This window comes from Gavialis gangeticus, unplaced genomic scaffold (assembly GCF_001723915.1).
Source record: "Gavialis gangeticus isolate Ggan-Ray unplaced genomic scaffold, GavGan_comp1, whole genome shotgun sequence".
NCBI lineage: Eukaryota > Metazoa > Chordata > Crocodylia > Gavialidae > Gavialis > Gavialis gangeticus.
In genome coordinates, this window is record NW_017729024.1 from 99,211,650 (window position 1) to 99,234,950 (window position 23,301).

At 39.2% G+C, this 23,301-nt stretch overlaps 1 protein-coding gene across 6 annotated transcripts in view; it reads left to right on the top strand.

The window, feature by feature from the left end:
- TRPM6 (transient receptor potential cation channel subfamily M member 6) overlaps positions 1 to 23,301 on the top strand; it is a 135,536-nt gene that overhangs the window by 62,730 nt on the left and 49,505 nt on the right. For 2 of the 6 annotated variants that reach the window (XM_019517451.1, XM_019517448.1), the window contains exons 13-24: positions 1,134 to 1,187; positions 4,332 to 4,472; positions 6,490 to 6,627; positions 7,937 to 8,217; positions 9,150 to 9,378; positions 10,052 to 10,195; positions 12,710 to 12,850; positions 14,027 to 14,155; positions 16,097 to 16,378; positions 17,307 to 17,481; positions 18,896 to 19,010; positions 20,489 to 20,688. In XM_019517451.1, the coding sequence (XP_019372996.1) occupies positions 1,134 to 1,187; positions 4,332 to 4,472; positions 6,490 to 6,627; positions 7,937 to 8,217; positions 9,150 to 9,378; positions 10,052 to 10,195; positions 12,710 to 12,850; positions 14,027 to 14,155; positions 16,097 to 16,378; positions 17,307 to 17,481; positions 18,896 to 19,010; positions 20,489 to 20,688 (2,029 nt within the window). Of the gene's footprint in view, positions 1 to 1,133; positions 1,188 to 4,331; positions 4,473 to 6,489; positions 6,628 to 7,936; positions 8,270 to 9,149; positions 9,379 to 10,051; positions 10,196 to 12,709; positions 12,851 to 14,026; positions 14,156 to 16,096; positions 16,379 to 17,306; positions 17,482 to 18,895; positions 19,011 to 20,488; positions 20,689 to 20,934; positions 21,417 to 23,301 lie in introns of those variants that run through there. The other 4 variants (XM_019517452.1, XM_019517449.1, XM_019517450.1 and 1 more) reach the window with 4 other exon arrangements.

Below are 23,301 nucleotides of genomic sequence, written 5' to 3' on the forward strand. Positions count from 1 at the left end.
GAGGGGACCATGGGAGGACCCCTGCCAGGCCCCATCCCCCCCACACTCCCCCAGACCCACCCCATGGCTGCCCTGCCCACCCCAGCTCCTAGTGCTTTAAAAAAAAAACCTTACTCACCAGATGCTGCCAGGCAGGAGGTGATCCCTGCTGCCGCCCACTGCCCCATGCTACATGGGGGGCTCTGCACAACCCCCCGGCCCTCCCTTGCTCCCCCAGTCCCCCCGCCATGGCTGCTCCACCCGCCCCAGATCCAGCCCTTTAAGAAAAAAATAACTGAGAAAAACCCCGGGACACACCAGCTCCTGTAGTGGCCTTGGAGGGCTCATGCAAGAGCCTCCCACATGGTGGGCAGGAATCGTAAGTGCAGGGGTTTTTTTCATTTTTTTTTTTCCCTTAAAGGGCAGGAGCTGAGGCAGGCAGGGCAGCCCTGGGGCGGCGGGGGGGAGGGGGCTTGTGTAAAGCCCCCCATGCAGTGGGGGGCAGTGGGGATTGCCCCCCACCCAGCAGCACCCGCTGAGTCGGGGCTTTTTTCCCCCCGAGTGCTGGGAGCTGAGGTGGGTGGGGCAGCCATTGCCCGGCTGGGAGAGGGGCGGGGGATGGGCCTGACAGTGAATCGATTCGGGACAGTGATTCGAATCACCAAATCGAATCGCTGTCCCCTGAATTGGCTGAATCCAAAGCAGATAATAGGCACTTTGCACCGGCCTAGTATGCTGCCAGGACAGGACCTCTTTGGGGACCGGGGTGATTCAAGCGCCCCTCCTAACCTGGTGCTGAGGATGGGTGCCCTTTTCACCCATCTCATAGTTAAGTTACTGCTGTTACCCAGCAGTGGCATGGGCTCAGTTCTGAGTTACCTGGTCCCAGAGCAGCTTCTCACCCTTTGGCTCTGGTGCAAGTGAGGTAGAGCCCCCCTGCTTCCCATCACTGAAATCCCACCAAAGTCCCCCCTGCTCCATGGGTCAGATCTAGTGGCTTTCTGTGCCACATCTGGCCCACAGGCTATATATTGCTGATCCATGGTTTATCCTGTGGATCTCCTGACATGTCTGTCTTTCACAGCTATTGACATGCACACAAAAAGGATCCACTTTTTAAATCTGCATTTCTTTCTCTTTTGCTAACATCACAGAAACAAGGACCAACAAACCTTCTTCTGCACCATATCGTTCAAGACGTAAAACAGGTAACCCAAATGTGTGGGGAGCAGAGGGTATAATGTTTTTTATCAGGGTCTGGTAACAAAAACTGTTTTCACGTAACATTGTAGAATGCTTAGGATTAGACACGATGCTTTAATTGTTATGTTTTTATGGTCACTGAATGAATTATCTCCAGCCCCCAGTCCTTAAAAGCCATTAATCTGGCATACTATTGTGGAAGGCTCTCATGGGTTCTATACCTTAAAGTCAAAGCTTTGCACTCCAAATAGTTCAAATACTCTTCATCTTAATTTACATAAGTAACATTACTAATCAGTAACACCAGGGACTTAAGGAGTCAGTGCTGTAACTTTGCCACAGTTTGTTCTTATAAAGGTCCTGTCTCAGTCAAGTATTGCCTTGTTAAACAGGAACAGCTAAGTGTGGGTCAAGCCGAACAGACTGAGATCTGGACATGTACACTTCAAAACAACACTTTACAAGATGAACGTCTTGGACAGCCCCCTGTGTGATTGCGGTGTCCAACAAACTGCACAGCCCTTAATCAAAAGCTGCAATCTTTACAAATGCCCAGACTGGGCAGATGGACTCCACACATTGATCGACAATACCAGACGGTGGCTCAGAGATTTTGAAGTTGATATCTGATGAGAAAGAGAGCTAGATAGATAGTTCAACAGGATGCAGCACTCTTTCTATATGCTGCATGAGAACAGAAGGTGGCAGTGAATGATTACTGTATATAGAGCATTGCTGGGCTAGGAATCATCAGCAACCATGTTGTTTAGCTGTAGAGTTGATCTATTTCAAACTATCACTGTTATCTGTTGTAACTCACAGCATTGCAAATGCAGGAAGGAGTGATGCTGTTCTTTTGGCATCTTCTCTTAAGTAAATATCTGGATCTAATTCATTTGACTCTACCTTCTTAGTATATGAATCTTGGAATAAAATGAAATGGGAAGTTTGGCTGTTCACATGATTTTCCTGTCGTAAATTGCTGTCAAACATGGTATTAACTTCTGGTCATAGGTGGTTTTGGTACCTATGTTAATGATGATTCCGTGAATTTATTCAGGATACCATGGCTTCCATGACAAACATCAGCTATTCCAGCTGGGTTCAAAGACTGCCTATATTGATGACATGCTCTAGGTCTATATGCAGTGAGACTGGAGGAAGTACTTTTGTCATGGTCCAGTCATCTGAGTTAAGAACTCTTGTCTGTTCTCACTCTTGCTGAAATAATGGACTTGTTTATATCGTTCTTTTGAAACAGTTGGCCCCCTGTGCTCCACAACACAGTGTTCATCCACTCAGCTGTTTTGTTGATAGTCCAGTGGAATGTGATGATGTTCTTTCTGTGCCTATTGCCACCAGTGTCTCTGTCTCAGAGGATACCAAGTACACAGATGATTCATGATAGGAGAGAATACTGGAGTGCTAGTGTTTGCCATTGTAATCTTTTGCATCAGAGAATGTTTTCATTCCTGTGCCATGACAATAGCTGAAGTCATGGGAAATTTTCTTCTTGAGCATAGAATCTGATAAATCCCCACTAGTGTTTTGAGTTTTAGGTAGCTTGATAAATTTGGATTCTCTGAGTCTAGTAATGAAACCTGGTGTTTTACAGGGAGAGAGACTGGCAATTTAATTAATGAAAGATCAGTCAGATTTGAGCCTTATTGACCACTCAATAGGATCAGTGTCTGAGCAGGAGGGAGTCAAAATACAGGGTTAGTTTTTTTGATGCAAGCCAGAACTAGACTGAGGCATACCGTGCTAATAATGCTATTAAATCTTAGCTCCCAAACTCGGAGAAATATAGCTGTGTTGGTGAGTCTCATTAGCCTGGGTGCAGAATCACAGTATCAAAGTAATACTGCTCTTAGTTTGGGAATTAATGCATATGCAATATTGCTTCTATTGGCAGTTATTGCTTATTGTGTCTGAGCACAGCATTGCCATATAGACAGACATACTTACAGTCTGTACTGTTTAATACCCACTGGTATCATTTACTAGTACTGTATTTTGATTGTGCTTGCAGACTTCCACTCAGTCACCCAGTCCCGTTGACCCAAGTATTCCTGGCTGATCAAAGCCAGTGAAAAGACACGAAGCACATTTTTGAAAAGCATTGCTAACCTCTGCCTTCTCGGAAGATCAACTGACAGCTAAATTGAAAAGGGTCAGGATCAAAAACATCATCTTCAGATGTCACAAGCCAAACACTGACTAAAATCTCTCATTTTTAGGAAATATCTTATTGATCTTTATCAGTCTCTCTTGGAACCTAGGAATACCATCAAGATTGTATTGGTAGTATGTGCAGTTCCACATGGTTTTATTGTATCATTCTCTCTCTGTGGAGCAGTTGAGTAAATTTGTGAGGTACATCAGGCTTCAGTGTCCTCATTATGCCAATAATATTCATATCTATGCCTCCTTTTCACTGGTCGTATATTTGTTGCTCATGCTAGTCCTTCACAGTCTAATAGAAACATAGGTAATGATGAAGATGTGTTGAGGTTCAACTCTAGTATGATGGAAAGGGATGCTGTGTGGCAAAGAAGCATGTACAAAAAGATGGACACAATGCATACCTAACTGTCAACACACCACATGGAAGTCTCAGTCCTTCTAGCTTCATGCATTATTCTTGAATTCCTAGATGACCTCAGTGGCTTTTCTCTGCTGCAGGTTGTAATATTTTTTACTTAGGATTAGCCTTGAAGTCTGTCAAGAATCTTCATCTAGAAAAACATAGTTTATGGTGTAGGCCAATGCAACTGCATAGCACTGGTGTTCAAGTCTATCCGTTAGCTCTTGTTCGTTTTCAGTTCAGGTTATTTCTGATTATTTTTAAGTCCCGAGAGTCTGACTTTTGCTCTTTACCTTGCCGTGACTGTTAGGATAATCTAGGTAGCGCTGGCATCACAACAGAAGTGTTTGGACATTCAGATGCTCCAACTAAAGGAAAATGTACCTGCTACCTTCCTCAACAAGCCAGGAATAATGCATGTGCAGGAAAACAATTAGAACATAATGGCTGCTCCAAATGTGTGTGTCCATACCCTTTCATAACTCACTTCAGGCTGGCTAGCATGCAGGTTGCTGTACTATATAAAGTGCCATTCTAAATATTTTAAGTATTTTTGTTACAGAACACCCTTTCCTTGGACTATAAGATATCACTGATTGATATTGGGCTAGTTATAGAGTACCTGATTGGTGGAGCTTACCGGAGCAGCTATACAAGGAAACATTTCAGAGTTCTATACAACAGCCTCTACAGAAAATGCAAGGTAACATCTATAAAATAGTGATCTGTGACACTTAAGTGTAATACCCAGAAAATTGCTTGAACAATAATCAAAATCATAATGCATTTACATATGTTCATAATATATTCAAATATGACTGCTCTGAACAATATCTGGCAAAATGGCACACACATTTTGTGTTTTTCAGTTATTGCAGCATCAGCTATGATAAGTTTACAAGTAAAAGCCTAAGGTGCCTATAGATGTGCCTGGAGGCTGCTCCAGTACGCTGCAATTACAGTGCTTTGGAGCAGACTTGATTAATCGAGTCTGCTGAAGCATGCTAAATAGCACATTCCAGCCAGCATCCGTGTCTCATGTATCAGTGTCCCCGTGCTTCAAAATGGCACTGGGGGCGCTTTAACTAAAGCTCGTTCAACCAGCTTTAGTTAAAGCACCCCCACCACCATTTTGAAGCACTGGGATGCTGATAAACAAGATGTTGTGGGCACTTTAATTACAGCAGCTCTTGGAGCTGCTGTAATTAAAGGCCCCCCTCCCCTCACCTCTGGAACACATGTAAAAATGCCCCTAGTTTTTAAATGAACAAACTTGTGCTGGCCTCTGGGAGCCAAGCTGGGCTCTTTTTTAATTTGTTATCATGAGCCGTAAAGGGTTTGTAAGCCACGTCAGCCTCTGTTTACACTCGTGCAATCATATTGTCTTCCCATTATGCCCACACAATCACAGAAAATAGACCTGGAAAAACATCAAGAGGGAAGCTAATTCATTTCCCTGGGCCCAAGATCAGCTATGCCTGAGACATTCCTGTTGCACATTTGTCTAACCTGTTCAGTGTTTTAAGGTCCTGGAAAGCTTTGATTGCTGAATTCAGAGTCCAGACTGCTAACTGTTATGCCATGAAACCTGCTTGCTGTAAAGTACAATTACCACAGGGGGTAATATTTTTCTATACTTCATTTTCAAAATATAACTGCACTTTAATTAGGGTATTTCTGGAAGCCAAAAAAGAAAGTATATTGCTGTCAGAACTGATAGAATACCTTACACTCATCAGAGAGAAAAATATGCAACACAATTTGGGGTTGTTGCAAAAACAGAGAGAGCTACCAGGTTTTTGGGTTTTTTGTTTGTTTTTTTGAACTGAGATAAGCTGTTTAGCCAAAAGTATATAAAAAAAATGATGGTTGACTTTCTGAACACAAGATATCAATTTTATACTCTCTCTGGTATGATTTAATCATCTCTCTCATATTTAACAATGTTGGGGAATGTCAGTTCTTCAAATACCAAGGTGCTGCAGGAAATGATTAAAAAGATCCAGCAGGTCATCATGTATCTTCTGAGTCAATATTGAAAAAAAAACCCTGAAGATCCTAGCCATACTGTCTTCCAGAAGTATAAACAAAAGATCTTGATGACTTGTATAGCTAAGTATCTTATAGGCCTTTTTATGAAACTTAAGTTTTATAAGGATCACTTAAATATTTTGAACAAATTCTGACTTGGATCATTACATTTTGAGTGTACAGTTCTCCTAATAGATTTGATTTTAGTACTCTTCATGAATTTCTCAAATTGTTATTGTGTTCCTGAATATACTAAAGATGCCCTGCTTCACTCTAACTGTAGCTGGACCAGTGAAGAATGCAGTCATTATTTCTCTTTATACAGCACTTGCTCATCCCTAATTAAAAGAGCTATTTTCATGGAGCCCTCATGGAAGACTAGATCCCTATGTTTTCCTTACATGTACAAAAGAATCTACATTTTTATTATAGCTAGAAAATTAGGGGGGGTGTGATATTTGTCCTTTAGAGTAAAATAGTTTTAGAGTTAGGTAGGAAGTAGGACTTTTTCATTTGACAGAGTAAACAGAAGGAACTCTGCTGTAATTATAAAGATAACCAGTAAACTGCTGGTCTCAAAGACAGCATTTCCCACCAGTGCTGCTAAAATCAGAGATAAAATGAGAGCAAACTTCATCCCTAATTTTCATGTTCTCTTTTTGTGTTTTATGGCCTATCTTTGGAACTAGCGAGTGGTCCCCAGCTTTTCTCAAGGCTTTTCTCATCATTCCCTTCATCAGACTAATCAGATGGGTAGCACAGTTGGATCTGCTGAAAACACTTTGCATTCCCAGTTCATCCGAACAGCACAGCCTTACAAATGCAAGGTACTATAATTACTTTCTGACCTTGGGAATTTTGTTAGGGATATACCCAACTGAAAAATCAGTTTAAGAGGTTTATTATAGATATGAGATGCATATTACCATGGAATAACTACCTAAATGCCTGAGAGGAGAAGGATGAGCTCAAGAAGCACAATTATTTCTATTTTACAATACTGAGTTAAAATTAAACTCATTAACCTTCACAACCTTTTTGATTCAGGCTTTTATCCTCTGAAATGTAACAGTGTCAAGATTCTCTAATATACCACTCAGGTAAAGACCCTCTTATTTAGACGCAAAGATAAGATTCAGTGGCATCCCTTACTTTACTGTTTCACATCAAAAATAAAATTTTATCTGTGTGTAAATAAAATTCTTCAGAAGTCACCTGGTGTTGTCAATTTCACAACAACAGCAAAATATTTTCCCTTGAAATTGGCTCTACTAGGTACTATAACAAAATGAATTCTATTCTTTTCTCAGACAGAACAGCATGAAATGAGAGTATTTTCATTAACATCACTGAAGTGACTCAAGATTAGATTGTGAATCTGTTACACTGATGAGCAGTTAATCATCTGAGGTTGTAGGCAGACAAAATTCTATATCTTTAACAGGGTGTGGGTGGACTTACTGCTATGAGTGTGCATTGGCTGATCTGTTGTAACTGTTTGCCTGTCTGCTCCTATTTTACAGTAAATGAATCTTATAAATAATTTATCCCTGAATGAAACAGATGGTAGTTTAGTTTGTATTTACCAAAGAACAGAGTGGACAGACAGGAGAGTTGCAATAGATTTAGATAAACTACAATAAATCCAGATCTTGAGTAGTTTTATGGAAGCCAACATGACTTTTACCCCACCTTTAGTAGGAAAAGGTCCAAACACAGACTCGCAGTATAACAATCTTATACTATAATAAAAATCAACACAATTGTCACAAATTTGTTAGGGGTAATTCACAGTACTGGTCACTTTTCCTTTATTAGTGGTACAAACACACCACAATAAATAAATCAGTGTTGTGAAATCTGAAGGAGTGGTTAAGCAGGATAAGGCACAGTTTCAGAGGGTTGTTCAAGAGCCTTTTAAAATCAAATGTAAATCTCTTATTAACTTTTTCCATTGATTCAAGCAACTGCCCAAGATTCACATTTTAAATGTTCATTAATCTTCAGAAATCAATCTGTAGATATTGATCACTGACAGGACCAGGGTATATTGAAGTTTATCTGTATGTATTTTATATATGTAGCATTTATTTAAGTTATTGCATCTCACTCAGACTTTTGTGTACTAATTTGCAGGAAAAGTCAACTGCTTTTCGAAAGTCTAAAAAGAAGTCAAAAGATGAACTCAGCCTTTCAGAGGATCATGACTCTGCTGGCTTTATTTACCCCTATAATGATCTTTTGGTTTGGGCAGTGTTAATGAGAAGGCAGAAGATGGCAATGTTCTTCTGGCAGCATGGAGAAGAGGCCATGGTCAAGGCTGTTGTGGCTTGCAAACTCTACAGGGCAATGGCACACGAAGCTAAGGAGAGCAATATGGTGGATGACACCTCAGAAGAACTGAAGAAGTACTCAAAGTATGAGTTCTCTCTTCACTTCAGTTAATAAAGATCTACAATGCTTAGAATGGTTAGACATTTTTCTCTCCATCAGCCAAAGCTTTTAAGATCAGTGATTCCATATGCTGTGAAATGTACAAGAACTTTTTTTTTTCTGTCTTTCCAGCTTAATATCTGAAGGTGTTGCTTTAAAGGATTAATGTTAGCATACTAGCTAACAAACTTATCTGAAAAGTATAAAATAAACAAGGAGCTTTTACTCAACCAGCTTAGTACAGGAAAAGGGTCATGTACCTTTGTCTATAGTGGACGTACCAAATGTTTTAGCATGAATTAGTGAGTCCATGTTAACATTATGCTTTAACTCCTAGTTTGTGTAAGGAGAAATGTGTTGATGTATCTGAACCAATCAAAGTGATCACACGGGCTGAACAGATTAAGCAGTCTTTCTGTGTCTTCCAAGTTTTAATTTTAGATTTAGTCTTTGACCACCTCTTTGTTAATAATGACTGAGCAACTAAGGTGGAGCAGATTGGGAGCTCAAGGGCAAATTGCCATTTTCATGTAGACTGCCATCTCTATAAAGGTCTATTCAAAGTGAGATTTTTCTTATCCCATTGAGAGACGCTTAGGGCTATAATGAGTTTAAAATGCTTATGCAGTTGCCTACAATTTCCACCTATAATGATGGCAAGTACATTATTAAAGTAAATAATGCTGAACAATATGAGATCTATTTGTAATCACATGGCAAAGTTAGGAGATAAGATTAGGAGGAGGTGTTGCATGAAAAATGAGATAAGTCATAGTTAATGCAATGTTATATCTGCCACATGTGGAAGGAGCTTTCCAATTAGATTAGTGCTAGATACATTGGAGCTATGACTTTGCACAGACCACTTCATATTCTAAAATTATTGCTGCTTCTTTTTTCTTCTGTGCTGCTACAGTGAATTCGGGCAACTTGCTTTAGACATACTAGATAATGCATTCAAACAAAATGAGCAGATGGCTATGAAGCTGCTGACCTATGAGCTGAAAAACTGGAGTAACTCAACTTGCCTAAAACTGGCTGTGTCAGTGGGGCTACGGCCCTTTGTGTCTCACACTTGCACACAGATGTTGCTGACTGACATGTGGATGGGTTGTCTAAAAATGCGGAAAAACTCATGGTTTAAGGTAAGCTCACTGATTTGTGCCCCGTTTAGTCTGTTCAAGCTGTTGAGTGAGAATATGCAGAGACAGCTTATGCTGAAGAATATGTTCTTTTTAGGCATCCTAGTCAAATGCAACCATGCAGAACCCATTGAAATCCATGCACATTGTACTGCTGCAGATAACCTTCTGAAAGGAGGGATATTACTGATTCTATTATTCTCCTCATAACAAGATATGGGGGACAAAATCAAAACATTAGCAAGTAATTCACAGCATCTGAGCTACCTGTAGGCTGAAAAAGGTGAAACTAAAACTTGCTGCCCAATTCTCAGAAAAATGAAAATTGAGAATAAAGACAAGGAATTGCTTCCAAAATTGAGAATAAAGACAAGGAGGGATCTCTTCTACATACTATAAAAGAGATTTACTGTATCTACTTTTTTCTCTAGGAATGATTGCTCCAACTCAAAACTAGCAATAATTTTACTGCTATTCAGAGACTAAAAACTGAGTCCCACAATATGAAAAATAACTTGTAAGATTGTGCAATAGTGCTGTTTGGTGGCTCTTACCATAACAAACCTCAGTGGAGTCAGTAAAAGTGCTCCAGATTTATACTGCAGGAGAGGCTGGCTCCATATGTATATACCACTTGTTCTGAATGAATGTCCTCAGCCTTGTGTTTCTTTTCCAGGTCATTCTAAGTATTCTTCTTCCTCCTACTATTTTGATGCTGGAGTTTAAAAGCAAAGCAGAAATGTCTCATGTGCCCCAGTCCCAGGACACATGGCATCTTGGTGATCAGAGCCTATCTAGCCCTAAAGATGCAATGTCTCTGGTTAGTAAGACGCTACCTATTACTTCCACAGAGTTGGGATAGCACAGTGTTTTTCTACTGCACGGATCTACACTAGTAGTTTTCTACTGAAAGCTTTTTTCTCTTAAAATGTTTCACCTCTTAGAAAACTGTGCGCCAGATTTTGCCATCCTTTCTCAGTATGAGCCATACTTTTCTTTGCAACTAGACCTCTTGAAATCAGTGAGGCTAGTTGCATGTAAGGAATCATGGACAGATCTGGAATTTTGAAAAGGGGGTCCAGATGGTGAGGTACATCATTACATATAAAACAACACATTTTTCTCCAGTTGAAAATAAACTGGAAGCCTAACTAATATGCTAGAGGCCTAGGGTTGTATTTTTCATTTTGATTGAAGCAAAAACAAATGTAACTTCATTGGAGAGAGTTAAAAACAATCTTCAAGGCTGTTAAATAGGAGCTGCCTTACCAAAAGCAGCTAACAGACAGCAGAATTGCATAACAAAGGATAACTTGATTGGTGGAACATCAAGACCATTCAAAAGAAGAGAAGGCACACTTTATAACCAAAATGTTTCTTAAAAGCTAGAAAGGACTCTCAGGTGTATATGGCTTTGCATTGGATATCAGGAGATGTGTGTTCAATTCCAAGTTCAGCCACACAATTCTTATGCCATGTCAGCAAGTTATTTAATCTATCCTGAGTATCACTTCCCCATCTGCAATACAGCCCTGCCTCAAAGGAAGGTCATGATGATAAAATAAACACACACATCCAATTATATATATATAACTCAATAACTATATATTGCACCCCTGTAATATGTTAAAAATATTGTTCAACTATTCAACTTGCAAATGCTCAATATTTCTGCAAACTAAACCCAGAATCTTAAACTGGGAACACAAAAAATGAAGAATGCAAGTGAGTCACCAGGTTGGCAAAATATGTGTGGAGTGGCTTGACCAGCTTCATATAAAAATCTTTTTGGCAAATTCAGGCATAACAGCCAATCCCCCAGGGCACAGTTCAGCTATCTGGTACTTCCATCCTGAAAACTCATTTTATCTTCCTGCAAGTCCTTGTTTCATTCAGGAAGAGTGTCATTCACAATACAGTCTCATTCACAACACAGCAAGTCTGTACTGTGGAGTGGCTGAGGCACTAAGTGTGTGGGGAAAAATGTTGTGAGATGATATCATTAAAAACTGTCATAATGCATGTACACAGAGAAATCAAAATAAGGATGTACAGACATGCATCATTCTCTCATTTCCTAACTTTTAAGAGTTTGACTTTGCAATCTTCATAATATTCTTCTCATGTATATTGTGTGTGTAATTCCAAGATTTTTTTTAATAACTGAAAAAACGGAAAATCCATCATGTTTTTTGTCATACAAATGTCCATATGTTTTATCTACAGAGTTGGATCTTAAGGTCTCCCACATAGATCTCTGCAGCTGGAGAGTAATAGAATAACTGTTAGCTGTAGTAAACTGTCAACTACAGTGTGCAACAACACCAGAGAGTGTTTGGGAGGTTGTTGAGTTTTTCAGATATTTGCTGACAGGTATAGAGCCGGTGAGACCTGGTAATCTTGGATGCCATTCCTGATTTTCTAGGGCAGTGTGCACTAGTGTACACAAGCTCTGTTCATTCTTTTGAAATCTTGACATTTTCTGTTTCAACACCATAATTCTCTTTTCCTCAGCCAAGCAGTGGCTGAAGGTATGTGTGGAATTAAGGGCCAGATAATCTTTCCTCTTGGAGACAGTAAAGGGGGCATGCAGCACTCTAAGGTGCCCAGACCGATATAAAGCAGTACTATTCCCCCTAATCAAGCACATAAGCTAATCAAATGTCATGTTAATATTTCATGTTCTTTAACTTTTTTGTGCATCCACACTCCAAAATTTCTTAGGACTGTTCTGTGGTATTTCATTATTATGGTATCTTAATGCCTCACAAATGAATAGCTTTATGATCACCACGCTTCTTAGTTTGGGAAGCAGTCTTGTCCCATTTTGCAAGTGACATGTTCAAGATCCCAGTCCAGTTTCTTAACCATTAAATCATCAATTTAAACCCAAAAGAAATTTAGGTATTTACAGTAAAGAGGTGTGCCTGCTTATTTCCCCCTCCCTTTTTTTCTGTTTGCTTGCAAATGCTCTAGTTATAATTGCATGTAACTCGGATATGCTAATTGTTTCTGAATATAGTATACAGCAGGCATGTCTACATGTGCCCCTATGGCACCGTTGTTATTGTGCCATCATTTAGTACTTCCTAACTGGTGGTGCATGGTTATTTTTAGCTGCTGCATTGCCATTGCAATGTGCTATAGTGAAGGAGTATGTTGTTACGGCAGCATAGCTGCGGCATCACAGTTTGTGCCTGCCAATGCTACGGTGACGTAGCGTCTTGTGTAGATGCGCCCAGCAAGTATTATAGATTCACTGTCCCAAATTTTCTTCTGTTATGAACCTTGTACACTGTGTTTTCTGGCTTTAAAATACTGTTTCTTTTTAAAGGAATATGATGCTGAAAAGGGGCCCGAGAAATTGGATGAAAGCCATACATTTACCACCAGCAGTGGGCAGGGAAACCTTCCTGGTACTAGAAAAGTCTATGAATTCTACAACGCTCCAATTGTCAAGTTCTGGTTTCACACGGTTGGTCATTGCAATAATACTTAGATATCCATGTTGCCTGAAACACCTATTAAACCCTATTAAACCTATTTAGACTGCATATACAGTAATTGATGGCATCTACCAGTTAAATGCATCCATTTTTGGGGTGGAATGTAAGATCTGCTTCCTCCTTTCATCCTAACAATAATTGTGTGCATATATTATCATTTTAAGCAGCTGCTATTAAAACAGGATTTCAAGCATGACAAAAAATTCTTAAATATGTATTTTTCAGGAGCCAGGCACATCTGTAGAAAAAAGATTTGAATATGACTTTACATAAATGAACTTACTATGTAAGCCCCCCCACCCCTATCTTTTATAAATTGTTTTTGAAGAGGCTTGTATTGATGCATATAAGATAATTTGGTGTGTGAACAGAAAAATGTGTTCTCTTAATCCATTTAGTAACTGGTCCCTAATCTTGTGCTATGGGAGCTTTATTTTTTGCTTCAGTGAGTATAGGATGAAGCTGCTTGTTGGGTAGAGACCATAGTGTACATGTAGATTTTCTTATTTAAGGAAGTCTGTCAGCCACTGTGAACAATATTTGTAATGGTCCAAATTGTTTATAATACTATTAAGCATCTTGAAAAAATAATAGTTGTTCTTCTAATTTCTATCTTTTGGCAAACATTAATATTTTTATGTTTCAAATGTAGCAGAAGCCAACTTGCTTTTCTTTGTGAACTCATTTATCTGTTCACTAGCTTTAGTGCTAATGTCAGTATCAATGTTCTTTGCTCTGGGAATAGTTAATACTACAGAACCAACAAGATGCACATACAACATTGTTTGATATTAGTGGGGCTCTGTAGAGTCAGAAGCATTTTTCATGCCCATTGAAAATCATAAGATTGAGGCCACATTTTTGAATGTGTGCTGCATTTACCTCAGAAGAATAATTTTAAAGCTCCTTTTGTTCAATATTTTGGAATAAAGTGGTGGGACGTTTAAAAATGTTGTTTAGGGTCTGGGGGACAATCCCTAAGAATGGGCACAATGGGGCTGAAGGACAATTTTTGTATTCTGATTCTTGATAGGATCTCATTAGTTTGACAACATTTGTTTCATTATAAAACACACTTATTGTAGTGTTCCATGCTCTTGTCGAAACTATTTATTCACAGGCAATGTGTGTTGTGTGTTTTGTAGATGGCGTATGTGGCTTTTCTCATGTTGTTCACTTACACTGTGCTAGTGAAAATGGAACCCAGGCCCAGCGTGCAAGAATGGCTTGTAATCATCTACATTTTTACCACTGCTGTTGAGAAAGTCAGGGAGGTAAGCTTTTCACAAGCTCTGTCTTACATCTATAAAGACTGAATTATAAATAGCAAATTCATAGTTTCTTTTTGTAAGGATTTACAAGGATTTATAAAACAAGGGTTTATAAAATGGACGCTTAATGTTTCCTTATATAGATACCTAAGCCAGTGGGAACTGACAGGTGTTCAGTATGCTTAAAATTAGGTGATTAATTTGGATTTATGAATCTAAATTTAGGCATAGATTGATATAGGTATCTGAATTCTACCTTGGGTCACTCCTTACACTGTGATAGTTATTGTAAAAAGATCTATTGCATATAAAATACATGAATAGTCGCCTTTAAGTCCCTTTGGACAAAAATCCACCTAATAATATTGTACAAGTTTTAGTGTCTTCAAATTAAAAAAAAACAACAATGGGGAAAGTACTGGGAATTAATTGTAGCCAATTAACTCTGATTCTCCAAACATGACTTGTACTCCAAAGCCAAAAATGAGCTAAGGAATAAAGCAGATAAAATTATTTTTCCAAATTATTTTGTGTGATCAGGAGAGAGAAGGCAAACCTGTATTCATTTGACTGCAATATTGGAAGTAATATAAGATATTTGAAATGCTTGATTTTTAGAAGTGGAGGGGGGTGCACTTTAAAAGCTCTGCTGGTTGGAATCTAATTCCATGTACTTAAAAGGGAATAAATAGAACAGTTCTCTCTCTCTCTCTCAACAGTGGGACTGTGGTAAAAGAGGGAATATAATGGATTTCAAATGGAGCAAGAATGTAGAGTAGGAAACATGGTTTGGAATGAATGTGGCTGGATAAGGGTTTAAATAATTAAAATACCCAGGAGGGTGATCTCATTAAAAGACATAAAGATAAGAAACATCAGGCACCTCAAGCGTCACAACTGTGGTTATTCATGTTGTTGTCAGCTTCTTGTTTTTGGACTCCATAGTAACCCAAAATCATGAAATTCCTGTCTTATGAGGGCTGGGGCTTTGTTGATTTAGTAATTCTGGTCCACTGGAAAGAATTTTGTAGGACACTGAGTCTTATACATGCCAGTAATTAAATGTTGAGGGTTTTGTTGTTATGTGCAATTGTGAAAAAAACATTTCTCTAGATTGTATCAAGTAATTGTTAAAGCCTTAGGTCCTGATTCTGCAAACACTTACTCAAGTGAGTAATCCCATTGACTGGAATGGAGCTACACAGTTATATATAGGTGCGTATATGTGTAAATTACGGGATCAGGGCCTAACACTTCAAAATCTTTCTGCTACTTGCTCTTTATCAGTTTGATCTTACAGAGCAATGTGTAATTGGCCTCAATCATGCAATGTATAAAGGTCTTATTTATGGCCTTTGAAAGATTCCACTTCACACATTTGCTTAGTGAGGCTGAAAATCCCTTTGGGGCACACTTACAGTTCAAGGATTTGAATGTTTCATTCTTTGCCTTGCCAGCTCCTTTTTTTAGGATCACCATGTCCTTGCTAAAATACAGGGATCATACTCCATCTTACTAGTTCAGTTGAAAGTAAGACATTTTAATTGTTTTCACCTCGGCAAGGTTGGGCTGATATTTTCCATGACTTTAGGGCTTTTGAAATGGTTACTGTAGGTCATGACCGCTTCCTCCTTCAAACGTTCTGTATCTGTTTTAAAAAGATACACATGCTTAACTCATAGAAAACTGCCTGCTTTTTTCTTTGGTGGAATGCATTCCTCAGCATTAAGGAGCAGAAATAATTTCTATGTAAAGGAAAGGAGCATGTTTGGGTGGGGAGAGAGATTTTTGAACAATATGACTGTGAGTTTCTGTAAACTCAGTAAATAGTATATTACAGAATGGTGACCTATACAACTGCCATCATGAGAACTTGCTGAAAACACGTATTTCCATGTGTCAGTTGATGGTTCAGACAGGATGGCAATATAATGAATTTTCCAGACTTTTGTTATTGTTTTCCTTTCTTGTCAGGTATTTATTTCAGAGCCAGGAAAGTTCAAACAAAAGGTGAAGGTGTGGATTTACGAATACTGGAACTTTACCGATTCGATAGCTATCATCCTGTTCATGACTGGTTTTGGCTTGCGCTGGGCTGATCCTCCTGTTCAGACTGCAGGAAGGCTAATTTACTGCTTGGATATCATATTCTGGTATACGCGGCTCCTTGACTTCTTTGCTGTGAATCAGCACGCGGGTCCATATTTAACAATGATTGGGAAAATGGTAAGTGCTTGACTCTGGGGCAATATTTTTTCCAGTTGTGATGTTAATGAGGGAAGATGAAAGTTCAGAAATGGATCTAAAACAAAATGATAGCAGACTAGAGCTGCGCTGATAATTCAGAAGTATTTTATCTGTAAATTTTGCCCCTCATTCTATTCATGAAATGACAATGTGATCAGATCAGAGTTTTCTCTAATTTATTCATTATTTGAATGTATTCACAAAAGCCATTTTCACTTGGTTCCTTAGAGAGAGACTGCATTTTAGTTGAGCTTTCTGATCCAGCTGGATAATAAGATGGAGGAAAAAAAACCAGTCTCTGGCTCTGGCAGACAGTGGCTTAGTATCATAGGTAATTCCCCTAGCTCTTCGAAACTGTCTCATTATTATTTTACATTTTGATTCAAATAATTATATCCCATTTTTAGCAGGAAAAATTTCCCTGAGATCAAAGTTAGATTTTTTTATGTCAGAGCTAAGGCTAAAATACTGTGTGGTCTTGAGGGAGGTCTGCAGATTCCCTCTGTAATTTCCTTCAGTTATTGGAAAGTGTCTTATTAATCCTTTACGTTTTGGCTCCTATATTAATTCTAGTGCAGTGTTAGAAGGTGAAATACTTTTCCATGGTGCTCTTTGAGACCTGTCAGAAAGACTTTATCAACTCAAATTCAGCCCTGAGTGGAGGGCCAGCATGAGGTCTATGCACCAAGTAGGACTTACTTTGGCTCTCTGTGCTGGGGGTAATTTCAAGTGTAGTGGATATTACTGGGCAATTGATTCATGGAAATGAAACTTCCCTCTTTCCAAGAGTAGCTGTTGTTACTGCTGACGTTCAGATTCCTGGATTTAAAAGCCGTGATATATATTCACTCTTATAATTAACACCACTCTTTTAATACAGATCTCTCTAATTAATTTTCCCATGCAGACAGCAAACATGTTCTATATAGTGATTATGATGGCCATAGTGTTGTTGAGCTTTGGGGTGGCACGAAAAGCGATCCTGTCTCCAAAGGAGTCTCCTTCTTGGACTCTGGCACGAGATATAGTGTTTCAGCCTTACTGGATGATGTTTGGTGAGGTCTATGCTGGAGAAATAGATGGTAGGTGATTTTGATGGGACTTCTGATATGCTTAAAGCTAAGTATGCATGGAAGTGCTTTGCTGGATTTCAGCTGTAGCTTGAGTCATTTATGAAGTCTGTGCTTCCTCAAAGGGTTTTGGTTCCAGTCTGAATTAGTGTTGTAGTGCAGGAACTGGAAGACCTGTATTTCCTTTAGGATCTTTGTTAAAAACTAACATCAGTTTTACAAACTTTTAACCTTGTGAATGAAAAATCACAAAGCCCAGGAAGAAGCATGTAAGAGCTTGGAAACAAGGTAGTATTAGTAAAGGAGATGAATCAGTGAAATTCAATTTCTACTGATTAAGCCAATGGGAATGCTGCAAAACTATCTTCTTTGAAAAAAACCTTTCTGCCATGACATGGGCACTGTCATTTATCCAGACAACTTCCCTTCAAAAAAGACTTAAGCCAATCAATGTATTGACAACAATACAAATAAGTGACTGTAGATAAATAAAATTAAAATGGAGTTTAAAATCTGATCAGAGACTAAATGGAGAAGAAACAGAAAGTCCATGAAATTCACTGGGGAATTCATTGTATCTATTGTTTTTTGTGGGGGTTATTTTTATTTTTATGGAAGGCACTTACATGCTACCAAGCAAAGGGCACAACCTCCCTTCTTCCCCAAGAGAGTTAGAAAAAAAATTCTACTTCAATATGGAATATAGCTCAGTATATCCTACAAACATGTAAGTATTCAAGGATGCTGCATTCATTCTTGCTGCTGATGCAGTTGCAAACTGACTTATTTCTCAAGGTCAGCTATGAGAGAACTTCTTCCAAGTCCATAGCAGTTCTAAGAACACTGCCAATTCATCTTTCACAATTCAGTTTATTTAATCTCTTATTGATGATAATCCTCACAAAATTTGAATTGAATATTTTGTTACCTAAAAAGACCTGCTATTCATGCAGTGGTTGTATACGCTGATTTATGATTGTGAAATTGTTCATGAATTTCAGGTTTCTTCAGAGATTATTTTTCAAAGAAAAACACAGGATTTGATTAAAAGACCCTGATACCAAAATGGCAAATGATAAGAAAAAAATCAGTCAATTTTGGGACTTCATGATACATTTAGTGTTTGTTCAATTTTAACTGTAACAAAATGCCTCACTGACTGGGTTTGCCTCATTGACACAATCAGATTATTATGTAAATGGTATTTAGGTTCAGTAGTGGTACAAAGAGATCTAAAATATTCCCTAAACAGAGGGCTAACTCCTCAGTTGGTGTTAATTAGTGTAACTCCTCTGAAATCATTGGGTCCAGCCAGCTTTACTAACTTAGCATCTGGCATTTCAGAATGAAAAGGAGGTAAAACATTAATAACCTTTTATTAATTTGTACTAATTTACATAAAATCTATGGTTTCCTTTTTTTACAGCTTGTGAATTAGATGAAGACTGTCCTCCAGGCTCGTTCCTCACACCATTCCTCCAGGCTGTGTACCTCTTTGTACAGTACATCATCATGGTCAACTTGCTGATTGCTTTCTTTAAGTAGGTACCTCTGGTATGTTGTTGCAGAGCCAAAAAGCCTATGAACAAACTGCCATTATTTCTAAAAGATGCTCCCATAAGAGTGCCTCTTTTTTGCCATGTGATAAACCTCAAATTCTGGGAGAGTATTTGTATGTGTCATTGTGGTGAGGGACACATGGGGCGTGTAGAGAGTCTGTTCATTGTTTTGCCATTAAAAAAAAAAACACAACCAAAAAACTAAAACCCTGTCTTACAACTAGAGAACCAGGCAGCACCACTTAGCAAACTCCTAATAACTCAAACAATGGGAAACATTTATTCTTTGGCTTTGGAAAGCTGTACTTAGGCTGTGGACAGGCATTACGTTTGTGCCCAAAGAAAAGCCTTTCTTCTGGGACAAAAAGAGAGCATACAGGCATTCAAGGGATTTCTTTTGGAAGAAAACTGGTTGTTCTGCAAGAAAGTTAGATTCCTATGAGGAAGATTGCCCTTCTCCAGCACTAACTTGAATGGCTAAGGAGGCCCAATGTCCCACAGTCCTCTGCTCTCTCTCCCTCCTTCCTCTTCCCTGTACTCCCATTGTAACCTGCCTGCCATCTGAGAATCCCAGGTAACCTGTCTGCATTTTTACCAGCTACATTCTTCTATCACCTTTCCTCCCACCTGTCTTGCACCTGCTGTTTTCCACCCCTCCTATCCTCACTGCCATATATTTGCATTTTCTCAGACCTGTATTTTGCATTTTGGCTTCTATTCTACACAGGAGAGCATACAGTTCACCAGCAGACTCTCTGTATGCCTGAAGAAGGGTGTTTGTGCCCAAAAGCTTACAAAGAACAATTTTCCCAACTATTTAGTTGGTTTAATAAAAGATATCACATCTACCCAAAGAACCTTCTCTGCCTTTGTCCTTAGACCAACATGGCTACAACCAACAACCCCTGTACTCCCTACATGCACCCCTTTGGCTTGGCCTGTAGGAATGCATGGAGTGGGGCTATTTTCCCATAGCAGAAACTGGGAGAGAACCAGGGAGTACTAGAGGCTTGCTTCTTGGGCCACCTCCACCCTAACAGGAGCCCACTAATTGGCAGCCTGTCCTCTCCACTGCCTGGGAAGTAGTTGACTGTCAAGAGGCAATTGGCAGCTGCTGAAAAACAGCAACTGCCACAGACAACCCTGGGAGGGTTCCCATCATGGGAGAATGGCTTACTGTCATCCCATCAATCAGTGTCAATCAGTGGGTGGCCCATGGAGCAGCCCTCTGGTGTCCTTGGCTGGAGTGCTCACCTGTGTAGCTTTCCAGGTAGGAGGGCTGCAGCACATGTGTGCTCCAACTCCGGGGATATTTTCCTTTCAGTAAGAATTTCAGAGACATTCTATGAAATTCTTACTGTTAGAAATGAACACCTGTCCATGGCTTAATATATTGATAGCATCGCATAATGTCATAGAAGGATTGCTCATATAGTGTTTTTTTTATTTCCTGTTATCAGTAATGTTTATTATGATATGAAAGCCATATCAAACAAGCTCTGGAAATACAACCGCTACCGTTACATCATGACATACCATGAAAAGCCATGGCTGCCTCCACCGTTCATCTTTCTGAGCCACATTGGCCTCCTTCTAAACTGCATCTTTCACCATCGGCCTCCAAATGAGCTGGATCAAGAGGAAGGTGATGTTGGACTAAGTGAGTAGACAGCTGATCTTCCTTGACTTACGCTGTGGCAAATAGGATGGTGGTTAGGAATGTTTTGCTAGGCTTTCCCCACTGTGTAGATAGCCAGGTTAGTTGAAAAGATATTTTCAGATTTTTTACTGTCCCACTTTATATATCTTCTAGGAAACTCGATTTTATATTGGGAAATGTTTTTTTCTGTATTTTAACTTTGTTTTATTGTATTTTATGCTAACTCTTCTTTGCTACTATTCACAGTGAGGACCCTTCACCTATTCTAAGTTTTCATTTGGATCCAAACATGTCTGAATTTTGCATCCTCTCTATCAACCCTAATCCTAATTTCAAGCAAGCTTTATGGAACTACTCTGGCTGGAATAATATTATCATTTCACAATATTGCATTGAATCAAAATGACAGCACAACTTAATATTGGGTTGCAAATGGCATGACTTTTTGGTGCCCTGATTCTCCGCCCCCCCACCCCCCTGAAACAAACAAACATGGGATTCTTAATTTTTTTAAAGTCCCTTGTAAGGTTTTCAGGAACTTTGTAATGTTCAACTGTACTACTTTAAAAATAAATGGATGTGTAACAGAATAGTAATTTTAATGTAAACTATCTTGTGCTTTTGCCAGGGAAAAACTACATAGTCATTTCTAAATGCTCCGGTTCACAAACCTTTGGACTGAGCATGTTTCCCTGATGTACTAATGTTCAGTTGATTCTTTTTATCTACCCAATGTCTCATTCATTTCTTCTTATTTTGTGGACTGTTCTCCATCTGGCAAACAGGATCTTCCACATTAGGTTGTAGGATAGTCTAGAGAATACAGACTGAAGACTCCTATGGCAGCAGCACATTTCCCTTTGTAATGTATTTGGGCAATTCATTTGATTCTCCCTACTTTTTGAGTTGATATGCTCATATATTTTGAAGGCAGAAGGCCCCATTATTGCGTTATTGTAATCCAGCGCAGGGGTGGCCCACTCACAGCATGTGCGATGCATGTGGCATAGGAAGCCTTTATATGTGGCATGGGCAGTTTCTGTGTGTGGCATGTGGCAGATTGGGAAAGGAGCAGGCAGCACAGTGTCAGATTGAGCAGAAAGCAGAGCAGCAGATTGGGAAGAGGAAGGGGAACTTGGGAGAATTTGCCAGGCTAATACCTGACTGGTAGGTTGGTCCCCACTGATCTAGTGTTATCTTCAAAATAACACATAGTAGCTTACCTCATAAGACAACACCAGGTGTTGAGAAGATAAATTCAGTGATGACTGGGAAATAATAAGCTTCTGCAGTGATGAAAAGAGTCATACAAGTATCTAAATCAACAAGGAATTTTCAAGAATTCATTGAAGTTGGACACTGTCCAGTAGTAGCCCATGAGTGATGCTTCACAGACTATAATTCCTCATCTGTGCACCTCACCTATTCTGTACAAGAGTGGAGAGTTTCATCTTGGTTGTTGTGGTAGATACATGACAGTTGATGATCCCTGTTCAAGAATGAATAAATAAACTGCTTGTAGTTTTAAAGGAGCCATGATATATAGGACCTTTCAAAAGCAGAGGCTTTTTGAGTGAATGGTGTAAGTAAAAAGAAGGCCCCTATATCCAGTTTTCTGGCCACACAAAATATTGTATTTCAGTTAGACATCAGTGTTGGTGTTAGCTTCCAGGTTATAGCATTCTGTAGTAATGGACAACTTCTCTGCTTTCTGTAATACATTCTGGGCACCTAAAAGAGGAGTTTCCCAAATGGATCACAGAGTGTTGTTAATTCTGGCCCTGCTATGATGAACTGGAGAGCTATCAATCAGGATTGTAATTTGATTACAGAATTCAAGTCCAGGCTTAGCAAATGAATGTGCAGCAGCTTTACTGTGTCCGTTCAGAATGCATCAATCTTCCTTTTGAAGTAGCACTGTTCTGACATATTTTTATCTTATAAGTGACTAAATCAGTTCACAGAGTGACTTATTTGTAAAGAAGAGCAAAATCAGAAAAATAGCTTCCCTAAGTTATTGATGAAAGAGGGCTCAGTCTGGGGTTTACACCCTTTTTTCTGAGATAATTATTTCATGTCTGTATGCACTATATATTGAAAACAACTTGCTAAATTTCTTTTTCATGAAACTGAATTTTCTTTAGTAATAGTTTTAGGTATGGGGAACCACTGCCATCCTGTGGACAATAGATGTAAACACCAAGGCATAGTGAATGGAACTGTCCAGGCAAGGCCAATAAGGTCACATATTGCTTAGAAATAGAAAAGACCAATTAGATTATCAAGTCCCTCTCACTGCATTAGAAGGCAGTAGTATTATTCCAGCAGTGTACCTGTATTTCAACAGGGGTGCTCAATTCCTGGCCTGTGGACCAGATTCAGCCCCTGGTGCCGGGTCAGCTGGCCTGCAGGCCTCTTGATGGGTCATAACATTTGGAGGCAGAGATTTAGGAATGCCAGTCATTCACCATTTCAGTTGTATTTAGGAGAGCTGCATTATCCAAGTTTCCCCTAAAGCAGAGATTTCAAAGCTTTGTACTTCACTGAGATATGAGCCCTTTCCTATTCTAGAAATATCAGCTATAATATATCAGTCTGAAGGACCTTGTGGAC